Here is a 23,808-nt window from a genome sequence, read left to right as displayed (position 1 = left end):
ATTAGTTAGGCAACAAAATTAATCACGAGTAGGCCTGGCATTAATAAGAAACTGCTTTTGATATTTATTTGCGAGCAGAATTATTTCACTATTCTTTATAACCACTGACTATATTTTTGTTATCCTATTTGGAATTTGATCCTATGCAAATTCTTTTTGCAACATCACTTTGCCAAATATGCTTAGTTTCTTCACCAATCTTGATATATTTATCTCTAATTTCAAGAACAGGGGATCTAAAGGGTACCTCCTTATCAATTCACACTGGTCTGCCACCAATAACACATTAAAACCATTAACAGAATTGACAATGAAATTAAAGTACATCATACAAAAGACTGAATCTTACTGGACTTTTTCTGGATCGATGTCTTTGGGACTCATCACCACAAAGTTGGTTATGGAAAGTTCATCTGTGGGACACTTTGTGGCCTTCATCCTCTGCAAAAGAAAAACATGAGTTATCCCTATGAGTACCATGCACTCCTATTCAGATCACAATATCTGTACAATATCCTTTCACAACAGAAACCTCCATCTTTGCTTGCTAAGGCTCGTGAATCTATTTCTGAATTAAGTGGATTAACAACCCTGAGCTAGCAAAAAATGCAATCACCTCCAACACATTTCTCATATTCCAGCCAGGTTCTGAATTTTCCTTAAGTTCCTATACCTTGGAAAGCTGGTATATGAGAGAGTGTTGTCTTCAAAGTGAATCTTCCCTAAACCAGCCCCTCTGTTATAAGTTTCACTTTGCAGAATGGGTTTTTGGCCAGCTCTACAGAACAGCCAAAATGTATGTTCCTGGCTGCGAATTATAAAATGTGATGTACTGAAACCTGAGGAGTCAGAAAGATAGCACTTTTTGTACATTTTATTACATGGCCACAAATCATAAATTAATACCTTGCAAAGATGGAAGATAAAAAGGAATTTATTTTAAAAAATTGCACAAAGTTCTAAACAGTAGTGCACCAATTCGAGTAAAAATAATTTAAAATCATTCAAAATTCCCAATGTCAGCAGTTAGCTCCTGAAAATAGATTTTAAATCTATTCAATTTTCTTACAAAATGATAGGTCACAGACCATGTTCCATATCAGCTTGAAAAAATCCCTGCCTAAAGGTTGCCCTGGGCTGATGTTTCTCCTTTGTGGTCTCCAAATGCCTCCCATTTCCTAAACACCAAAAGTATAGATGATAATGGCTCCAGTGCCATCACTTGTTACACATTATTTGAACTTGTTGTGCAATCTAACATACACGAGGCTTTTCCCCAAGAATTTATTTCTCAACTTTGCAAGTCAAGTCAAAAATGTGAAAAATATAACCTAAAAGAAATTTTGATAGTTGAACAATTCCTCTCACGGAAACTGAAACATCATTAAAAGTGAACATAAAATTCTCAAAATTCTAAAAATTGTGAATGAAAATTTCCCTACAACTGATATGTTGTACTGAACCCTTGTATTGCACAATATCATTATGTGCATCTTACTTACAACATTTTCAATATAAATTCAGAAACTTGATTAATCTTATATTTTAATACAAGATGGACACTTTACTCTCCAAAGAAAATTTTCAGGAATATAAAATAAGAGAGTTTCTTCTTTTTTAACTGCTGAATGTTGAAAAAATCTAATGGCCATACTGGCTGTAGCATAAGAAGCCTTTTGGTGAAAACCCCGTGCTGATGTGACCAACTATTCAAACAGAATAGCAATAACATGGTTTTCAAGCAGACATTGTGGTGGCTATAATGGACGTGAGATCAGCACCACTGTCATTTATAACCAATAACATGCCTTAGGTAGTATTTTGATGACAACTTTATGCCAATATAACCATTCATTCAGCAGCAGAAATAACATGGTTTTCAAGATGGCCCCATGGTAGTCATAGTGACAGACCCACATCATTTTCATGGCCAACTACATACCATAAGATGTCTACTGGTTAAAAAATCCATGTTGATTAGGACTTAACATTTAAGAGAAGCAGTGATAACACAATTTTCAAGCTGGCTGCCATGGCAACCATTATGGATGTCAGATCAGCACTATTTTCCATTGGAAACAACCAGACATTATAATTAGTCTTCAGTTGAAAACCCATGTCAACATGATCATCCAACGAAGAGTAGAAATAACAAGAATTTTTATGGACAAGTTACTTGTTACTTTGTGTCCTGGAAAGTCAAATGTTGGCACTTGGGTTATATATCCACATATTGTACTTTATCTCAAATATTTAGTCACAAAAATTTTTAATTTATTTTAAAAATATGCTTGTTCATATTCAAACATGGAAAACCATAATGAAATTTTACTTTTCCAACCAATTTTCGATTATTTTGATTATCAACACCACTGTCATTTGCATGACATGATGCACATACTAAATATTGATTTTAATTTCTGAAAATGCAGTACCAACTTCAAGAATGAGATAGAATATTCAATATAAAGACTGACACGGATTTCACTCATGCATAATTTTCAATTTAGCTCTCCAAATGCAAACTGTATGATACAAGCATTGATTTTGGCTGGCACTCAAAATTTTGAGAAAGTACTTTATTACACTTAAACCTGAACAAGTACCATATTTCTTCATGATAAAACCTAGAGCCTTCTTGAAAACTTTAAAAGGCAAGGGTAAGTAAGGCAAGGGTAAGGATAGGTAAGTAAGATAAGGCAAGGGCAAGGCAAGGGTAAGTAAGGTAAGGTAAGTAAGTAAGGTAAGTAAGGTAAGGCAAGGGTAAGTAAGGTAAGGCAAGGTAAGGTAAGTAAAGTAAGGTAAGTAAGGTAAGGCAAGTAAAGTAAGGTAAGGTAAGGCAAGGCAAGGGTAAGTAAGGTAAAGTAAGGTAAGGTAAGGTAAGTAAGGTAAGGCAAGGGTAAGTAAGGTAAGGTATGTAAGGTAAGGTAAGTAAGGTAAGGTAAGTAAAGTAAGGTAAGGTAAGTAAGGTAAGGCAAGGGTAAGTAAGATAAGTAAGGTAAGGCAAGTAAGGTAAGGCAGGGGTAAGTAAGGTACGGTAAGGTAAGGTAAGGGTAAGTAAGGTAAGGTAAGGTAAGGTAAGGTAAGGTAAGGTAAGGCAAGGGTAAGTAAGGTAAAGTAAGGTAAGGTAAGGTAAGTAAGGTAAGGCAAGGGTAAGTAAGGTAAGGTAAGTAAGGTAAGGTAAGTAAGGTAAGGTAAGGTAAGGGTAAGTAAGGTAAAGTAAGGTAAGGTAAGGTAAGGGTAAGTAAGGTAAAGTAAGGTAAGGTAAGGTAAGGGTAAGTAAGGTAAAGTAAGGTAAGGTAAGGTAAGTAAGGTAAGGCAAGGGTAAGTAAGGTAAGGTAAGCTAAGTAAGGTAAGGTAAGGTAAAGTAAGTAAGGTAAAGTAAAGTAAGGTAAGGTAAGGCAAGGGTAAGTAAGGTAAGTAAGGTAAGGTAAGTAAGATAAGGCAAGGGTAAGTAAGATAAGGCAAGGGTAAGTAAGGTAAGGTAAAGGCAAGGGTAAGTAAGGTAAGTATGGTAAGGTAAGTAAGGTAAGGTAAGTAAGATAAGGCAAGGGTAAGTAAAGTAAGGTAAAGGCAAGGGTAAGTAAGGTAAGGTAAGTAAAGGCAAGGGTAAGTAAGGTAAGGTAAGTAAAGTAAAGTTGTTGTTGTTTGTTGTTGTTGTTGTGGGGTTTAATGCCATTTTTCAGCACACGATAGGCTATACATAGCGGCCAGTATTAATGGTGGAGGAAGAACCCTGGAAGAACCACCGACCCACAAGAAACTACTGGCAAGCTTTCTCACATACCCACATTGGCTGAATCCGAGACTCGAACCGCCGCAGACAAAGGTGAGATGGCAGTGATTCGTAACGGAGAACGCTTTGGACCACTCGGGGCCCCCTAAAGTAAAGCAAGGTAAGTAAAGTAAGGTAAGTAAGGTAAGGTAAGGCAAGGGTAAGTAAGGTAAGGTAAGTAAGGCAAGGTAAGTAAGGTAAGGGTAAGTAAGGTAAGGCAAGTAAGGTAAGGTAAGTAAGGTAAGGTAAGGTAAGGTAAGGTAAATAAGGTAAGGTAAGTAAGGTAAGGTAAGGTAAGTAAGGTAAGTAAGGTAAGGTAAGGTAAGGTAAGTAAGGTAAGGTAAGGTAAGTAAGATAAGGCAAGGGTGAGTAAGGTAAGGTAAGGCAAGGGTAAGTAAGGTAAGGTAAAGCAAGGGTAAGTAAGGTAAGGTAAGGTAAGTAAGGTAAGGCAAGGATAGGCAAATGATCATATATTAAGTCCTGACCAGTGGAAAGTTTGGAGGAAGAGAGTATTAATTATATTTAATTTGCACTTTTTTTTAGTGTTTTAATTTTAATTTTATTATATGTTACGAGTAAAGAAACATTGTATCTAGTGGCTGACCTTGTGGAAAATCAGTGACTGTTTTGGAAAACAACTTTTTTTCTTAGAATGAGGATCATTATCTTAAGCGGAGTTAAGGAGATTGTATTTATTATAGATGTTTTATTGTGATTGTTGTGAGGGACATTCTAATTATAACTAAGATCTTCCTATTCCTTCTTGCAACTTTGACTGTCATATAGCTGGTGTGTTTTTTTTTTAAAGTCTGTCATTTATGTTTTAAGATTTAGCAGAATCAAGTAGTATTACATGTTGTGTCCAGTAATTCATTTTGGGCTGGAATTTATTTCTTCAAATTATTCAAGTGATTTTTCTCTGGAAATACAGAGTGATCATATAAAAATAGTATTCTTGGACAGGCACATTCATTGGAATTCAGAGTGAATTCAAACCTGGAATTATATTACTGCTATTCAACAAAAGACTGTTGGCATGTCAACATTTACGAACTACCACAGACACATCAACACTTTCAGCATTGCACTTAATTTGGATTTCTACTATAGTTTATTAACAGGACTTGTGTCTGTAATTCTCTGATTATTTGCAATTTAATTTTCAATATCCATCAGTTCCTTTTTATTACATTTTCACTTTGTATTCTAGGGAAGTAAATTATTTGTTGAATTTTACAAAGCCTGTTGCTTTTCACTCTTTTCTAGTACTTATTTTAAGAGCATAGACTCATAACAACACAGCTAAACCAAAGAGGAGTTTGAAGAAAAACAGCGAGAGTGAGACAAATGGTGGCTAGCCATACAGGACAAATTAAGAGAGACAATAATGTAAATGTACAAACACAAAATTAAAGAACAAGAAAAATAACTTATGGTAAAAAAGGACTACATCTCCATCAGTGTTCTATCCATTATTTAAATATTAACAAAAATGTAATTTCCTGAGAGAAAAAAAATCATGATGAAAAAAAAACTAATTTAGAAAAAGACTAAAATCATGTCTATGTGCCAATATAATGCAATTATAGTGCAAATTCACCAGTTAAACTAGAGCCTAAATTCTGCCAAAAATCTACTGTTTTTCTTTATTTTTCCCATTTTGATTGCATAGATAACTTTACTAAGAGCCGATATTTCACAGTTCCATAGGTATCAATGGAGCAGTACAAAGACATTCAATGATGTAATACTTCTAAAATAAAGCCTCATTAATATCTACAATAGTTTTTGTTTCCAAAGTATAAACACAAATGTCAATGTAAACCCAAAAGGGGGGATGGTTTTCTTTTAAATCAACATGTTTACCATTTTGTTTTTTAAATATGACACCAGGCTGTTTTATATTATATTGTCATGGAAAGAAGACTGCACTAAGTTCATATTGTCCTAGAAAAGAAGACTGCACTAAGTTCCTATTGACCTAGAAAAGAAGACTGCACTAAGTTCCTACTGTCCTAGAAATGAAGACTGCACTAAGTTCCTATTGACCTAGAAAAGAAGACTGCACTAAGGTCCAACTGTTCTAGAAAAGAAGACTGCACTAAGTTCCTATTGTCCTAGAAAAGAAGACTGCATAAAGTTCCTACTGTCCTAGAAAAGAAGACTGCACTAAGTTCCTATTGTCCTAGAAAAGAAGACTGCACTAAGTTCCTATTGTCCTAGAAAAGAAGACTGCACTAAGTTCCTATTGTCCAAGGAAAGAAGACTGCACTAAGTTCCTTTTATCCTAGAAAAGAAGACTGCATACAGTTCCTAATGTCCTAGAAAAGAAGACTGCACTAAGTTCCTATTGTCCTAGAAAAGAAGACTGCACTAAGTTCCAACTGTCCTAAAAAAGAAGACTGCATAAAGTTCATACTGTCCAAGACAAACCAGAACTAAATTCCTAATATGTCCCAAATACCAGCAGCTATACAGTGCTGATGCTATTTGTGTAAGAAGCAGAAAATCAATAACTAGTTTTGTTAATAACCTCATAGCTAGTGGATTTGTAGAATCCAGGTCAGATTGCTTAGGTAAATGAATAGTACTTTGGTAAATCAGCAAAGATTAAGCTTTCTTCTGTTTATCTAAAAGCATCTTCTGAAATACAGTGCTGGATGGTGAATGTAAAACAACAAAACAGTTTTACAATTTAAAGCACTCAAAACTACCATCCAAATCCATCCTTAACAGTGTCAACATGACAGTATTTATCAATTTAGCTGAGATTTTTGTTCTTTAAATATGAACATACATTGTTAATAATATGACATAATTTTCTGAGACCTAATTTCTCTTTTTTTTTAAAAAAAATAAAAATACCAATGCCATGGCAAAATATGAGGGAAGGGGGACATAGGAAGTACATACATTAAATCATTAGGCAGTCATCTACTCAACAGAACATTTTTTATTACTACATGTATATATTAGGTTTTTATGTACATACTAAGTAACATGTTTTGCATAATTAAACATGAATGTATCATAATAATCTTGTTGTTTTGATAAAATTTACATTTCCTATAGTCTGACTCTACATCCCCATTTGTTTGTACACCTTACCAATTTTAAAAACAAGAATGTTAATGTGATAAAAAGTGCACAGAACTAAGTCAATTGAATCACTGATTTATAATTTCTAACATGACTGTCACCAGAATGGCACTAATGCTGGCATCCCCTGCACCATTTCATGCTTAACGGACTTTCCATACTAACACGGCGCCATATTGCGTACACTATTGGCTAGTTTATTTAGTTCATCCTGTTCAGCAACTGCCGGATAATTCCATAAATTACATAATGTTCAGAGTTTGGAATTATATTCCTTTGCATATATGAACATAGAAATTAAACTACTTGTTAAATCCACATGAAAAGCAAATTTGTAGTCGTCATTATTTTCCTTTGCTTGATTCGACATTGTAAATATCGGAAGCAGACAACTTATGTATGTACATCTGTAGTCGTGATACACCCCTTTGCTGAAAATGGACTTGTCCAGAAACTGGAAACGAATCCGAGCATGTCTGTCTATTACATTGAAAACTTCCGTGAAGCATGAAACGTGCATATGATGACGGTGTTAGGGCCACTCTACTCACAGTCAGGTTAGAAACTATAAATCAATGAATGAATTGACTAAGTTCCTTGCACTTTTTATCACATTAAAGGTTTCCATTATTTAAATCAGTAGGGGGGTACAAATGGGTTTGTATTGTCAGACTATAGTCAAATATCTTTTGCAAGATGAAATCTGAATCTTTCCAATTCTGTTTTTTTTTTAAAACTAGACATATGGGTTTCCAGGTTGTCTTTAATGCTCATCTTTACCAATAACATCATTTCACCTCTATCTGTATGGGTTCAAGTCTTGGACTTGACCAATGTGGGTATGCAAGAAAGCTACCAGTAGTGGTTCTTGCTAGGCTTTTCCTGGGTTCTTCCTCCACCAGTTATACTGACCACCATGTATTGCCTATCTTGCACTAAGAAATGGCATTAAATTCCAAAACAACAACTACACCTACCGGTACCATCAAATAATGAACAATTCAAATATGATATTGATATTTAATTTCAACCTCATATGTATATGTAACCGATTACAGACAAGGTATATAAAGTGAACTCGTCAACAAGCACAATTAATGACCATTTCATGTTAACACAATTGCCATTTCCCAGGAGTTTCAGCTCACATGGCCATTAGGTCAAGTTAAGTTCATGCATCAGCATCCATCAACAACTGCTAATTTCTACATTTTCCTCAAAAACTACTGGACTAATTTATCCTGGCATAAAAGTCTTTGATGTTTGCGCAAATGACAGTCAATCTGCCAAAAAAACAAGGACAACGTTACTAAAAATAGAAAATCCTTTAAACAACTTCTCAAAAGCAAGTAAACAGAATTTGACCAAATTTCATTCGAAGCATGCTGGCCTGATATGGACTTTCTATTTTGTACAAATAATGCTGCTTAATCATCAAAAATGGCTGCTTCTACTACAAGTATAAAAACCAATAAAATAATTATTATCAAAACAACTTCACAGAACTTGACCAAATTTAACAAAAATCGTCCTGACATGAAGGCTTTAAAATTTGTACAGTTAGCATTTATCTGTCACCAAACATGAAAGCCATTACTAAATATAGGAAACCTTCTTCTCCAAAACTAATGAACAGGTATGGATTTGGCTGAAAACAGCTTGGCATAAAGGTCTTTCGAAATTGTATAAGTACTGCCAATCTGCAATCAAATATGGCCACTGGAACTAAAACAGAAAATGTTTCAAATGACTTTATCTTAAAAACTACTGACAAGAATTTAAAACATTTGTCAAAAAGCATCCTGGCATAAAATCATTTTAATATTGGGCAACGTTGCTGGTAAGCTATTGAATACTGACAAAACAAAATAAACCTTGATGTATTTTTTTTCTTCATAATATATGCAATCAAAAAGATATGAAAGAAATTTCAACAGAAAGTATCTGTTCTTACAGTAGGCTATTAGACTGATATCAGTCAGATGAGCAACCTCAGGCCCACTTGCACCTCTTGTCTAAGTTATTTAATGCTACAGACTATTACTTTACTAAATACTGTGCGAAGCTGAATACTTCAATTATGTATTCATACCATACTAAAATAAATCAATTTAAATTTTTCTTAACAATACTCCTTCAAACTTGTACAAAAATGACTCATAAGTCCTGGTTTCTAGAAAGTTTAAAACTTATTTCAAAGACTTTTTTAAAGTCCTTCTTCATTTTCAGGAAGTTGAATTAAATGGATATTCAGAGCCTGTTAATCAATCCTTGCTTTGAGTCCCAAGAACATGTGTTATAATACTAACAGTTTACAGTCTGGAACTAAAAGAAAAATGTTCAAACAGTAATAAACTTGGAAAGTGTTTTCCAAATGCAAATTAATATTATTTATGAATAAATATTTATATATATGATTAACTCTGGCATTTCTTTTTACACAGCCATAAAATGTAATTGATAACAAGTCAAAAAGTAATGCAATGTGGTAAATTACTCTTTCCAAAAGTGAGTAAATGTAATCAAAATTTTCAGAAGCTATAGTTATTTCATTAATTACAAATCTGTATAGCTTCTGGCCCCAAGACTGGCAATGATGTGTTTTTTGCCCCCACAGCTTGATAAAAAAATCAAGTTCCATGAACAAACAATACCAACAATAATATCAACCACAGAAGCAATATTTGGTTCTCAATGCAATTTCTCAATCTTCCCATAAAATACAGCGGAATGCACTAAGGAGCAATTTCACTTTGCAGACAATTTACTCACATCAAAAACTGGATATCCACTTCACTGATAAACTGCTAATTGACTCACTTAATGAATTTGTGATCCTCAATTTCCAAATCACTTTATTCAGCAGCAAGGGATGTGCCTGTGACTATCACTTTGTAGTTCAAATAAATCTCATACTGTACTTCACATCACATGGAGAAAACTCAAGTGTGCATGCATTTGTCTCCTAAGTGTCCTTTAGTGATGCTAACCACTGTAAAGCTACTTTACACTGTGACACCTATACAACTGAAAGGCAGAGAAACAAGCACTTTTATCTCATCTGGAATTTTGGATATTGATTTCCTTTTTCAATGATACTGACATTACTGTACAAATGTGGAGAGAGATGGAATCGAGACAAAACGTAAGATTGATTCTCTGCTGACTACAGCCTACACTGATTATATTGGTATATATGGCAATATTGATCACCCCCCAGAACCTTATAGAGATCATGAATGAATCAGTAAATCCTGGATGACCCCTACAAAACTAACAATGAAATGAATTCAAATAGCATCAGACAGTCGAGTGGTATTCCTAATCCAACGCAAATTGTTACCATTAAATCATTGCATTCACCACAGAATGCACCATATTGCATAACACAGAAATCACTGTTCTTTATTATTTCCACACCATCCCTGGACCTATGATATCTGGGCTGATATAAACTCTGACAATTCATAACAAGTATAGTACATGCCTCCCCCCACCCTAAATTGATTGCATACAAAATGTTGGGTAAACAATGCAAAAAAAATGTAAATGTAATTGCGTATTTTGTAAATTGGATCTTTATCCCCACCCACAAGGACTAGAGGGTGATAGAGTCAACAAACTCACACTGCTTACAACTGGCCACTTTATGCAGGAGTTGCTCTATCTGTTTGCCTGCTGCCCCATGGCCTATTGGTTTTGAGAAGAGCCAGTTAATAGTGACAGTTAAATTTTCAGAGGTTTTTGCCATGTTGTTGTTACTTGTTGGAAGGCCGACTGGTTTTTTGCTGGGCCAGTTGATTTAAATTTGAGCTGACCCTGCTAACCAATGAAAACAATCTGGTTTAGTCAACAACTGCTATGCACAAAGTCTATTATTCGATTGAAAATGGAAACCAAAACCTCAACCGTGTTGATTTGTAAAAGAATTAATTTTCTAAGTATAAAGGTGATTTAATAAAGTAAACATGGAAGGGTATGCAAAAATGAAGTGCAACCATTGCGCATATGGTTAATTTTTGTTTTATTCTACTGAAGTGTGTGAATCCTGCTATTGCACAGTACTAGAATAGACCATACTGGGTAATAGACCGGTACTGCGTAACTTATGTACCCGGTATTCGGTAACTCATGTACCACATTACTGACCCAGTGCTTTATTATGACTCACAGAAAGAAAGAAAGAACAGAAAAAAAGAAGACTACAATATTCAGAATGTGGAATCATGTGGAAAATTTCCACTTATGACATCATAAATAAGCCATTCCACTTATGACATCATAAATAAGCCATCCCACTTATGACATCATATATAAGCCATCCCACTTAGGACATCATATATAAGCCATCCCACTTAGGACATCATATATAAGCCATCCCACTTATGACATCATATATAAGCCATCCCACTTATGACATCATATATAAGCCATCCCACTTGTGACATCATATATAAGCCATCCCACTTATGACATCATATATAAGCCATCCCACTTATGACATCATATATTAGCCATCCCACTTATGACATCATATATAAGCCATCCCACTTATGACATCATATATAAGCCATAAGGAGATAGATAAGACTTATTACATCATAAATAAGCCATCCCACTTATGACATCATATATAAGCCATCCCACTTGTGACATCATATATAAGCCATCCCACTGGTGACATCATATATAAGCCATAAGGAGATAGATAAGACTTAATACATCATAAATAAGCCATCCCACTAGTGACATCATATATAAGCCATAAGGAGATAGATAAGACTTATTACATCATAAATAAGCCATCCCACTTGTGACATATATAAGCCATAAGGAGACAGATAAGACTTACGACATCATAAATAAGCCATCCCACTTATGACATCATATATAAGCCATCCCACTTATGACATCATATGTAAGCCATCCCACTTATGACATCATAAATAAGCCATCCCACTTATGACATCATATATAAGCCATCCCACTTATGACATCATATATAAGCCATTCCACTTATGACATCATATATAAGCCATCCCACTTAGGACATCATATATAAGCCATCCCACTTATGACATCATATATAAGCCATCCCACTTATGACATCATATATAAGCCATAAGGAGACAGACAAGACTTATGACATAATACATAAGCCATAAGGAGATAGATAACACTCAGGGCTTGACCAATTTGCTCACAAACTTGTATAACTCAAGTTAGATATGCAAAATGCAAGCTGAAATTTAAAAATTTTGTATCTCTTTGCATGTGCCACAGTTTCAAACAATATATTACAACAAAATGATTAGTAAAACTAAATAAAGTAAACTGAGCAAAATATAAAATCAAGTGTAATGCTGAAGCATTAAAATTTTGCTTTCGCATTGATTCCTTGAGATGAACTGTTTGGAGTGTGACCCAATACAATGGACATGCATGTAAGTAAAGATAATAAGCCATGGAATAGTGCCAGACCAATGTATTTCAAAGGGAGTGTGATATATATTCTGCATCCAATCATTTTATTCCAAAATACAGAAATATTTCTCCAAATTTAACTTCATTTAGGTAAAATCTGTTACTGTGACTCCTCCGATGAACTTGATCCAATTCCAACATCACTGCTGCTTGAGTGCTGAGATCCAGTATTGCCTTCACTAACTGATGTTATTAATACCTCTCTCTCATCTGGGGAATTCCCATCATTTTTCAAAACTGCCATTGTAAAGCCTCTGCTGAAGAAACCAACACTAGACCATAATGATTTAAAGAGCCACCGCCCAGATTGTTCTATCCCAGCTTGTATCTCATCTGAATTCAAACAGTCTTTTTAGCAATGTACAATCTGCATAACGCCCTTGCCACAGTACTGAAACTACTCTTCTAAACGTAGTTAATGACATTCTGCTTTGGATAGTGGAAGGATTACAGACCTCACCCTCCTTGATTTGTCTGCAGCATTTGACAGAACAGACCATGATATATTACTACCATCTCCAGCATGTATTTGGCATTCATGATACAGCCTTACTGTGGTTCAAGTCCTACTTGGTCAACAGGACACAAATTGTGTCTGTAAATGGAATACACTCCAGCCCAGTTAATCTATGTTGTGGTGTTCCACAGGGGTCTGTTCTTGGACCTTTTCTCTTCATTCTATACACTCAGCTGCTCTCAAGTGTCATAGATCATCATCCAGTGTTTCACCAACTGTATGCTGATGACACCCAAATATACAAATCTAGCCACCCAACTGAAGTTGATGCTACCATCCAAGGTGTAGAGAGGTGCATTTCTGATGTGAAATCATGGATGACATGTAACAAGCTGCAGATGAATGATGATAAAACTGAGGCCATTCTGATCACAGCACAATGACTTTCTCATTCACATCTTTTACCTCAAACAATAAATATCAGCAACGCCAACATTAAATTCACATAGTCAGTACGAAACCTAGGTGTTACTCTGGACAGTATTCTCCCATTGTACCAACATGTCATGAACATATGCAAGGCTGCATATCTTGAGCTGAGACGCATCAGCTACATTTGCAAATATCTTTCAGTTGATACCACTAAAACACTTGTGTGTTCATTAGTACTTTCAAGACTAGACTATTGTAACTCAATTCTGTCTGGTTCATCTCAATATCTACTCCAGAAACTTCAAAACACAGCTGCTCAGATCATACTTAGAGTACCACGATCAGAGCACACCTAACCGCTGCTCTGTACCCTAAACTCGCTATCCATTCGATCCAGAATCAAACACAAAATTTGTTTTCTGTGCTACGTTTCACTGTCAGACTCTAGTCCAACATACCTATCCGACCTCACCCACATGTACACACCAGCAAGATATTTGCACTCCTCTTCTGACAATCATATACTCATTATTCCCACCATGAAAACAAAGTCATATGGACAACGTTCTTTTACATACCAGGGCCCAGCAACGTGGAATGAATTGCCCACTGAACTTAGACACAAAGACACAATGCTCTTAAAACTCACTTATTTTGAATGCAAGAACAAACTTAAAGACCTAATAATGTTTCCTACCTTAAATATTTCAGCATGTTTTTTATGTTTTCTAATGTCATGGTGTTTGTTTCTTGTAATCATATCATTATATATGTTTTTTGTCTTAGAGGTGCTGTCTAATGTTGTAAAGTTTTAGAGCCTCTAAAGATTAGGCGCTATACAAAGTCCTCATTATTATTATTATTATTGCTCTGCTAGTAATTTTGTAGGATGTCTGATAGCAGAGGTGTCAGACACTGTTATATCTCCTAAAAATGGAATGGTTGTCCCTAATATGTGCTCGTTCAAACTAATGAGGCTGTTTATGAACCTCTCATAGCCTAAAAATAGAAATTATATGCACATGAGCTTGATTACTTCGGTACTACATGTACATTACAATGCAGGTAATGCATAGTGCAGCATTAAAAAAAATTGTTTAAAAAAAATTTGACTGTGCTAATTTTAAAAACACATTCATTTCATTTAATGAAGATTCAACAGTTGTCACTGATTGTGTTTAATTGTGGTTTAAAAAAAAATGTGTACTATCTGTCTGAACAATAGGTGTCTTGTAGATGATCTATACTAGTTCATTTTTATTTGGTCAAATTGATGAATGTGATTTATCCAGTGTTTTTGAAACCTTTGTAAAAGTTTATCCAATTTACATTGGTTTAAGGGACTCCACTACAACGTAATAAAAAATGAGGTCATAGCCATGGTGTTTATGCATAACTGGATTAACAATCTGGCTTCTGGTTTATGTAATTTGACAAATTCATTCTCTAAAATTTGGGAGGCACACGTCTAGCTAAACATCTGACAGCTAATTCTTTAATAATTGTGGGAAATTTGGGGTTGGATAATTGATCAACAGATTAAAATGCAGGTTTCCAGCCTTCCCATGCACTAAAAAAACAGACACATGTAGATGACATATTGTTCACACAACTACAGAAATTAGCCATTTCTTGATATAAAAGTGTCCAGTGCAAGACAGTAACCTTTAATATGCAAGAACAGATTTGATAGGAATGACCAGAGGTGTATGCAAGCCATCCCGCAAACATCATTTTCCTATATTTTGTGTTCATTATTTAGCGCATCTCTTTCAATTTTTAGTAACCCTAGCCATATTGGATGGTGCACCACTGTGATTTGTGCCAAGGTAAAGGTTTTATTATTTTCTGTAATTGGCAGCCATAGTGGATCATTAGCTGTGACCACTGACATAATTTCTAAAACTTGGAAGGTCGTTCCAATATGCTCTGTACCGAATTTGGTAACAAAAATATTTTCTTACACATGATTCAATATTTTACCTTTTAACTCATTGCTTTTGACATGGAATCCCAAATCATGGATAACTTATAAATTACGGTAACAATCTCAATATCGAGACTTACCTTTGCGACAACTTTGGTTACGTCTATAATTATTATTTTGGGGGACAAAAAAAAAAAGAAGTTACTGAACTGGCACCATTAATTTGCTTATTTAATTCCTCATGACCACAAGGCAGCATGCAGTTAAAAATCCTGGGTTATGACAGTTGGCCTTCAAATCAATGTCCAGTTGTTGCCAATCATCTTGCATACTGATCACACTTCATTCCTACATGTCCAAATCACTGTTATTAAGCTAAATGACCTCTGGTTTAACCCCAGGGTTAATTATAAATTGTAAAACTATGACGGTCTGTTCATCATGTACAAGTATTGACATTGGTCATAAGTCTGGTTAGAAAATTTGTCAATGACTGTGCCACAGTTTGAATATTGATATTATTTCATAACATAAAGGTTGTTTCTGACAACAGAATGTATTACTGAAATAATATAATTTGATTCTTCTGAAAACCTGAAAGATAATCTATCTTTACCTTAAAAAATGTTTGAAGCAAACTCAGCTCTAGCAGCCCTAATATGGCCATCATTGCCTTAAATATGCAGCCAAATCAATTTGAGTAATTCACGAATTTAATTATGCAAACATTTGCACTCGAACTACAGGTATGAAGAGCAAACTATGTCCAAATAATTTTACTCATGGGCTGAAGATTTTGACTGTTTTATTAGACATAAAAGTAATCCCAGATTAGTTAATTTGAAAAGGAAAAACAAAGATAATGCTCCACATACATATTTAAATACTTGATATTATGCAAGCAATTCACTTTAGTAAAAATTGGAATTGAAATACATGACTGCTTTGACTCCCGTTGAAATCTCTCCAGTGGTAATAAAAGAGAAGTCTGCAGTTACATATATGTCAGTTTATTGTAACACTTTTGACCAAAGATTTTAGTTAGCAAAGTGATTCATTGTTTTTGCCAAGTGTCTCAAGATTAATGATTATTTACTTTTATCATTACATTTAAGAAGCATCCCATCTCACTTTATTTAAATAACTGATCACAAGCTGTAGATTGTGCTATTGGGTTTTACTGATAACTTCTGACAATACCAACAGTTAATTCATGTCATCATTTGGGTCTTAGAAGTGGTTCCATATCTAGATGATTGATTAAACAAACCACCAGTTTTTAATACAGGTAAAACATTCTTTATGTTTCAGCTTGAATATTTCATTTTCCATTGGCTTTAAATATCTTGTTTGGTGTCCACCAGATATTTTCTGGTACTAATAACAATTATTACAAATTTTGAAAATATGGTGTCCAGAAAATAGGAAGTTCAACTATATGACTTAATGATAGTAGGTGTGCTTCTAACCTCCTATTCTTCATCACTCCTGTAATTTTTGTTGGAATTTTTTTCATATATCCCTTTACAGCCAATTAACAAATTAACATTATAAGGTTTGTGCAAAGTATGCATTAAAATTATTTTTTTTATTATGTGTTGTAAAGCTACTTTCTGTTGATGTGTTAATTAGAGGTGTTATTATAAAAAAAGTGCTCTATAATCATGTGGTAGTCTGTTAATTAGAGGTGTTATTGGAATAAAAGTGCTCTATAATCATATGGTAGTCTGTTTCATATTGAATCAAAATTCTGTTCTGTTCTGTAAGATTGGAATATTGTGTGGCATACTGACCACACAGAAAAAAACCCTCAACAAACCATATTATTGAACAAAATAAAAAACTATATTCCTTTTTCAATAAAAACATGAAAAAGAATGTTGTAGAAATTGTTCAGTGCTTCCGAAGTATAGTCCTTGAAATCTTAACTTAGCAAATCATGCTAGACAATGTGACTTCAAACATACCTTGAGAACTGAATCCAGGACTGCTCAATTTAAGAATTTCAAACAAAATTAGTCTAATGAAGGAAGGAGTACATATCCACTACTATGAAAATGTATGACCTGTCTGCTTGCTTGTCAGATTTTTGATGAAGTACATATGTTGAAGAATCCAAATATTTATAATCCCAAAACCATAACAGCAATGGCAGGCCTTTACTTTATGAAGACAACTCCAGTCAGAAAATGGGTAAAATTAAAGTTCGAATCCAGAAACATCTGTTACAGACATCAATGGAATGAGGGGGCAATACCTGCAATACATACTTTCCAAATTTTGACAGGGACTTGTGAAAATAAAAATTCTGGGGCCACTAATTAAAATTGTTGCCACCATGTTGTCCTAATTAATATCACAACATAATATGCTAATAACTGAGCTTTTAGTGCAAGACAAAAATTTCTACTTGCATTGCATTTTAGTGTCTTCTTCCAGAATATTATTTCCAAAATTACTAGAATACACTACCATAATTTCTCACAATTTATACTCAGAGAATAAACTGGTTTGATAATGTGGGTTTAATGCCATTTCACAGCTAGACCATACATGGCAGAGAGTACAGGAAAAAAATGAACAGTAAGAACCACTGACCTATAGGTATCTAGTGGCAGTGGCAAGCCTTCTCACATATCCATGATGGCCAAGGGAGACTCAACCCCATGCAGACAGAAGTGAGATGTCAGTGACCTGTAAAGGCAAGCACCTTAGACCACTCAGCCACCTAGGGGTTCTAGAGAATAAGTAAATCCTGTAACCATCAATTAGTATAATAAATTCAAAAATTATTTTAAACTGCTTACCTGTATATATTTATTTGCATTTTTTTACTTTATATCATGCATTATATTTATTTCTTTGTCTTTCGAATTGAATCTTATTTACACAAGTTTTAAAGTTCAAAGGGCAGATAATTAAAGTTAATAAAATTCACATTTCTGACAAATTAAGTAAATTATGCACAAGATTCATATACCTAAGGTAGTAAATACGTAAATAATTTATTAAGTCATTCTTTTTCAAACACTGAAGTTAGTTGTTAATCCTGATAACTTGAAGATTTATAGTCATATATTGTACCATGTGAATCATGATAAGTATGATAAGTCTCCCCCCCCCATACATATCAAAAAATGTAGGACTAGAGTTCATTCAGCTCAACATCACAACTGATAGCTGTCTGCAGCCTAGTAAATATTCATGTACATCTCAAAATGCAGATGAAAGAAAAGAATTCACTCCGTGCAAAATGATTTCAACACCACTGCTCCACATACAAAGCAACACCACTCATTCAGTGCTAAGAAAGACTGGTCTTAATGCACGTCTCATACAGTAAACCATGCTGACCCTGGAATTATTAAAGCATCCATTTTTGAAACAGGATTGGGCAATTGTCAGAGCAATCACATGCCACAATAAGTGACATGTAAACACTGTCAGTACATTTAACAAATCGGATCATAAACAGGTATTAAGTAGAATTTAAACTGGTCTATTGAAAACCAGATTTTTTTGTCATGCTGAGATGAACATACTGGACTCGGATGTACTTAAACATTTACTTTCAGAGTGATACCAATCAATACTTTCTAAGCATCAGTTATTTTAGCAAAGTATGCACAACAAATGACAATGATATACTCCCTAATACTCTACAAGGCATGATGTCACCCATTCTACCCCTTTTTGGAACATTTGTGTATTCTGTCACCTGTTTTGATACACTTCATTGAAATCTACTAGCTCCCATGACATAGTTGTACATGTGTTCCAATATAAAAAAATGCACAGCCACATTTGTAGCACATGGAAAACACAAGTTGATAGGAAATATGACTCTATATATAAGGGAAAAATCATTCTGATATTGTAACAAAAGTTTTTACTTGCAAGTAAACAATATCTTTAGCTTGTGATCTGTTTATTTTTTAGCTGTGTTGCCATCTTCCTAATCATTTGGGGCCTCACTTGGGCAGGTGGTCTAAAGCACATGTCTTTACAAATCACTGATATCTCACCACTGTCTACATGGGTTCAAGTCTTGGGAGTGGAATATGTTGGTATGTAAGAAAGCTTGCCAGCACCTTAACAAAGATTGGTGGTTTGTACCAGGGTTTTCCTGGGTTCTTCCTCCTCCAGTCATACTAGCTGCCATATTGAGCATATGGTGTGCTGAAAAATGGTGTTAAACCCATAACAATAACCACTGATAACTCCTTTCTCTAGCAGTGAAAGTAATCAAGTTAAAGAAGGCTTTTGTTTTATTATCAATCTGACAATTATCTACAAGTTACAAAAATTTTTGGTGCCCCAAGTGACAGAGTGGTCTAAAGCGCTCTCCGTTACGGATCACTGCCATCTCACCTCTGTGTAGGTTCGATTCTCCGATTCAGCCAATGTGGGTTAGTGAGAAAGCTTGCCAGTAGCTTCTCGTGGGTCGGTGATTCTTTCTGGGGTTTACCCGGGTTCTTTCTCCACCATTAATACTGGCTGCCATGTATAGCATATTGTGTGCTGAAAAAGGCGTTAAACCCTACAACAACAACAATTATAGTGGTCACAATAAGTTAAACATGATTCTCTAAAAGTATGATTTAAAAATTTAATGTTCAAGTAAATTTGCTTGTCATCTGATGCAAAATCATATTTTGATGCAAAAAGTAAAATATGAACAGGATTTTTTATTTAATTATGAAATACATTGCAAGAATTATGTTTCTTATATATATATATATATATATATATATATATATATATATATATATATATATATATATATATATATGTAGGGTTTAACACCATTTTTCAGCACAAGATAAACTATACATGGCAGCCATTATAAATCGTGGAGGAAGAACCCTGGAAAGTACCATTGACATACCGTAAACTGGAAGTTGATATTTCAATGACGGCAGCAGCCAGAGACATTTCATGTTTTGTACACTGACTTTATATTTCAGCATCGAAAAACATTTGATTCGTTGAATATTCCAGGGATAATGAAAGGTTAAACAAATTCACAGTATTCTGTATGTAAATGTGGAATACACAAATCAACATTATTGTGAACACTCCACACTTACACTGCTGCTTAAATTATTTTTTACAAGCAGGTGAATCCCTAGTGGTGTCAAAAGAAACTTTCATTCTGACCTTTGATGTGTGGGTATATTTAAATTAAAAGAGTATTTAGCATGATTGGTAACTGTCACATTTAGTATTTTGGAAAGGAAAAATGACTTACTTATGTATCCCGCTTTAAATAGACAAAAATCCATTTACAGAATTTAATGAATATTGCATTTCTTGTATATGACATGCTTAGTATGAAATGACAACTTTTGTCAGATAAGAAGACAAACACAAAGAGACTGTTTATATGTCTTGAACACCATGTGATTGCTTTTTCCATGGTTTATTAAGTACAAATATTGACAATTTTGAAACAATGAAAGTAAAAATATTTTTGTCACAACTTTCTCATTCTTTGAATAAAGGCCCTGTGAATTAAAATGTTCCTTCACAAAAAGTCTATGTGAGGCAACATTTATGTAGTTATTTATGTGGTTATGTCTCCATATAACAAATTTGTGTCCTACTGTCTAGCTCATTTGCCCCAAACTAACCAAAAAGGCCGTTAGAAAATTGCTATAAATATATATAAAAAATCTAACAAATCTACTTTTGGTCCAAATTTTTTTTTAAAAAAGCATTTTATAAACAGCTAAACAATCTTTATGAATGTGCCAAATTTGGTATTGACATATCTACAAATAAAAAAAAATGCTGGGTATGGTACCACTTTTTGTCACAAAATAATTAATTCTTAAACTGTATTCAGTCAACGTTGTTTGAAAAATATTCAGAAAAAATACAATTTCTAACATATTTGTATAAAATAAACTTTTATATGCTTCTTTCTACTAGCATTACATGTGTACAAAACTTGATTGAGCTATCTTTAAAATAAAAAAGGTTGGTTCATGCTACTGAGTCCAACTCGGAAATATGTGACCCTCAGAAACAAGTAACAGATATAATAACTTCCTTCTCCTCTAAAAGAAGATAACTTAAATCAGAACACAATGATTAGAGTCAGTGTATTATCGCTAAAATACAAGCTACTGTGTACATCTGACTGAAAATATGCGCGTTTTAATCTTACCAGAATATGAACGTCAAACAATTGATCCTCTGCCCATGTCACATTCGGAGTTGTCACCGCCTTGTTCCAGTAACACCAACCTCCAGACAGATTATTTTTGTGGAGCGAAACTTTATTCATTCTTGTACCTTGCGCACAATGGTGATAAGTATGAATACAAATAGTGGACGATATGTATATATTTGTCTGTAAAAAATAACTGTATTTTTGTTCAAGTTTTGAGCTGTTATAATTTGTTGATGAGAATGTTGCTATTTATAGTGTATAATAATTTTTACATGTATATTTTAAAGTTTTGCTTCCAACCTGTCATCGTACACGTGGCAGTAATATATATATATATATATATATATATATATATATATATATATATATATATATATATATATATATATATATATATATATATATATATATATATATATATATATATATATATATATATATATATATATATATATATATATACTTTGATCTATGTAGGTATCTCCCTAGAGGGGGGTGGGGTGGGTGTGGGACCATAACTGTCCTCATTCAAAAATATGCGGTAACATAATACATTGTAATTTTTTTTTTTTTTTTTTTTTATTCTTTTTTTTTTTTGTAGAGAAAGATGTACACGAAGCTACGAATGCAGATGTATTGTTAATTTTTTTTTAATGACACGTTTTGGAGAAAACAATAAACGTTTTAAAATGTAATACTAATGGTCAAAGTCGTCAGTTGTTGCTAGATAAGTTTTATTGATATGTCTTGTATTGGTAATATCATCTTAAAGTAAAAATCACTTTTAATTACATAATTATCACTTTTAAGTACTAAATTATCACTTTCTATGCCAAAACGGGTTTTGGAAAACGATACAAATCTTTGTTTCACATAAGAAATAATCGAGAAAAAGGTTTCTTAGTCTCAGATAATGAGTTTCCAACATACATGTAGCACTGAGCATACTTCTTGTCTCTGAGCGACGAATACAAGCATCAAAATACACATTTCACATCTTGCAGCCTGTTTGTTTTTTATATGATTCATCGTGCTATCTAATACCAGAGAATAAGTTCAAATATACCGTACTTTGTAAGAATACCTGCCAAAGAATAATTCTCAAGAGCAGACTGCTAGGTAGCTGCTGATAGAGTGCTTGCTAGTAGTGAATGGGGGCGATATACGGACAATGGGACTTTAATATAAAAAAAAAAGTATATTGAATATACGGACAAGGGCTCTGTATACGGACAAGGGCAATTTAACATAAGGAATGTATTTGGTCTGTATACGGACAATAGGAATTGAAGTGAGGTGACGTCACGATAGTGGACACTGGCAGCAATGTCGCAAGTGGCTGACCTCAATCTTGCGGAACAGCGTGGCAAGGTGCTGAACTGAATACGCGTTGTTCTAGAGACATAGACAGAGAGACGTGGTTAGAGACAGGGTTAGAGACACAGACATATTATACAAAAATAGATTTATGAACATCAATCTATCACACAAAAAAATCGACAAAAATTTTTGTAGGCAAGAAAGAATAGATATCTTTTCGAGGCAATGGAGTGGCCCTGAAAAGGACCTTTGGTGTTTTTGTTATCACCGTTCAGTTGACATAGAAAACATCGCACAGATCTTCTCCTCTTCCTCAAACTTCGTCTGAACTCTGAACCGTATATTAATACTCTTCAGACAGCCTTGTCTCTCAACACAGATCCTTCGTTTCCAAAGGGACGTCTCAGTGACCTGGGTAATTGCCCATGATGATTTGACATACATGGGATAGTCCGTGTTGATCAGCATCGACGACAGGAGGGTGGACGATTCTTTTATTAGTATGGTCCCTCTCAGGCTCGCATCATAGAAGGGACCCTTTAGGGCCGAAAGTTAAAGAATTTTATGTGTTTGTGTTTCACCCTTTACTTTGATGAATGTATGTGCTCATTTTATTGTAATTTCAGTTTTTATGATTTTGATCTAAGGTTTATATACCTCCCTACTCTAGTGTAATATAGTCTCCTTAACCCTGGCTGGTCTTGGGGCCTTTAGTTACGAATAGTGATCCTTGCCAGGTATCAGTGGTCCCCGGTATATGCTATATGTATGTGCTAATTGTTCTGTATGTTATCTTTGTTTATGTACGGGCTGGCTACAAATGATCAGATTATCTTGAGTTTTGTTAATTATTAATTGCTCTATTATTAGTAGTAAGGTGGGGTACATTAGCGTCAATGGGAATTAGCATTACAGAGACCCCTGGGTCAGATTAGCGTCAAGGGAAATTTAACATGGAGAAAAATCGTGGGTCAGATTAGCGTCAAGGGAAATTAACATGGAGAAAAATCGTGGGACGGTTTAGCGTCAAAGGAATTTAAACAGGGTGGGACTTTATAGTGTCAAGGGAAATTGAACATGGGATTTTTTTTTTTTTATTTTTTTTTAAATTTTTTTAAAAAAGGGGTAGGCAATGG

The 23,808-nt window shown here is 34.3% G+C and overlaps 1 protein-coding gene across 3 annotated transcripts in view; it reads right to left on the bottom strand.

Moving 5' to 3' along the window:
- Nucleotides 1-21,475, bottom strand: part of LOC149790598 (vesicle-fusing ATPase-like) — a 97,785-nt gene extending 76,310 nt beyond the window's left edge. For 2 of the 3 annotated variants that reach the window (XM_089972698.1, XM_089972697.1), the window contains exons 1-2: nt 21,347-21,475; nt 350-441 (exon numbers count right to left, since the gene is read on the bottom strand). In XM_089972698.1, the coding sequence (XP_089828824.1) occupies nt 350-441; nt 21,347-21,466 (212 nt within the window). In that variant the 5' untranslated portion in view covers nt 21,467-21,475. Of the gene's footprint in view, nt 1-349; nt 442-17,772; nt 17,912-21,346 lie in introns of all 3 variants that reach the window. The other variant, XM_089972699.1, reaches the window with a different exon arrangement.
- Nucleotides 21,476-23,808: the final 2,333 nt, after the last annotated feature.

Source organism: Sinohyriopsis cumingii, chromosome 10 (genome assembly GCF_028554795.1).
Source record: "Sinohyriopsis cumingii isolate HCF-2022 chromosome 10, ASM2855479v2, whole genome shotgun sequence".
Taxonomy (NCBI): Eukaryota; Metazoa; Mollusca; class Bivalvia; order Unionida; family Unionidae; genus Sinohyriopsis; species Sinohyriopsis cumingii.
This window is presented reverse-complemented; position numbering and strand designations above follow the sequence as displayed.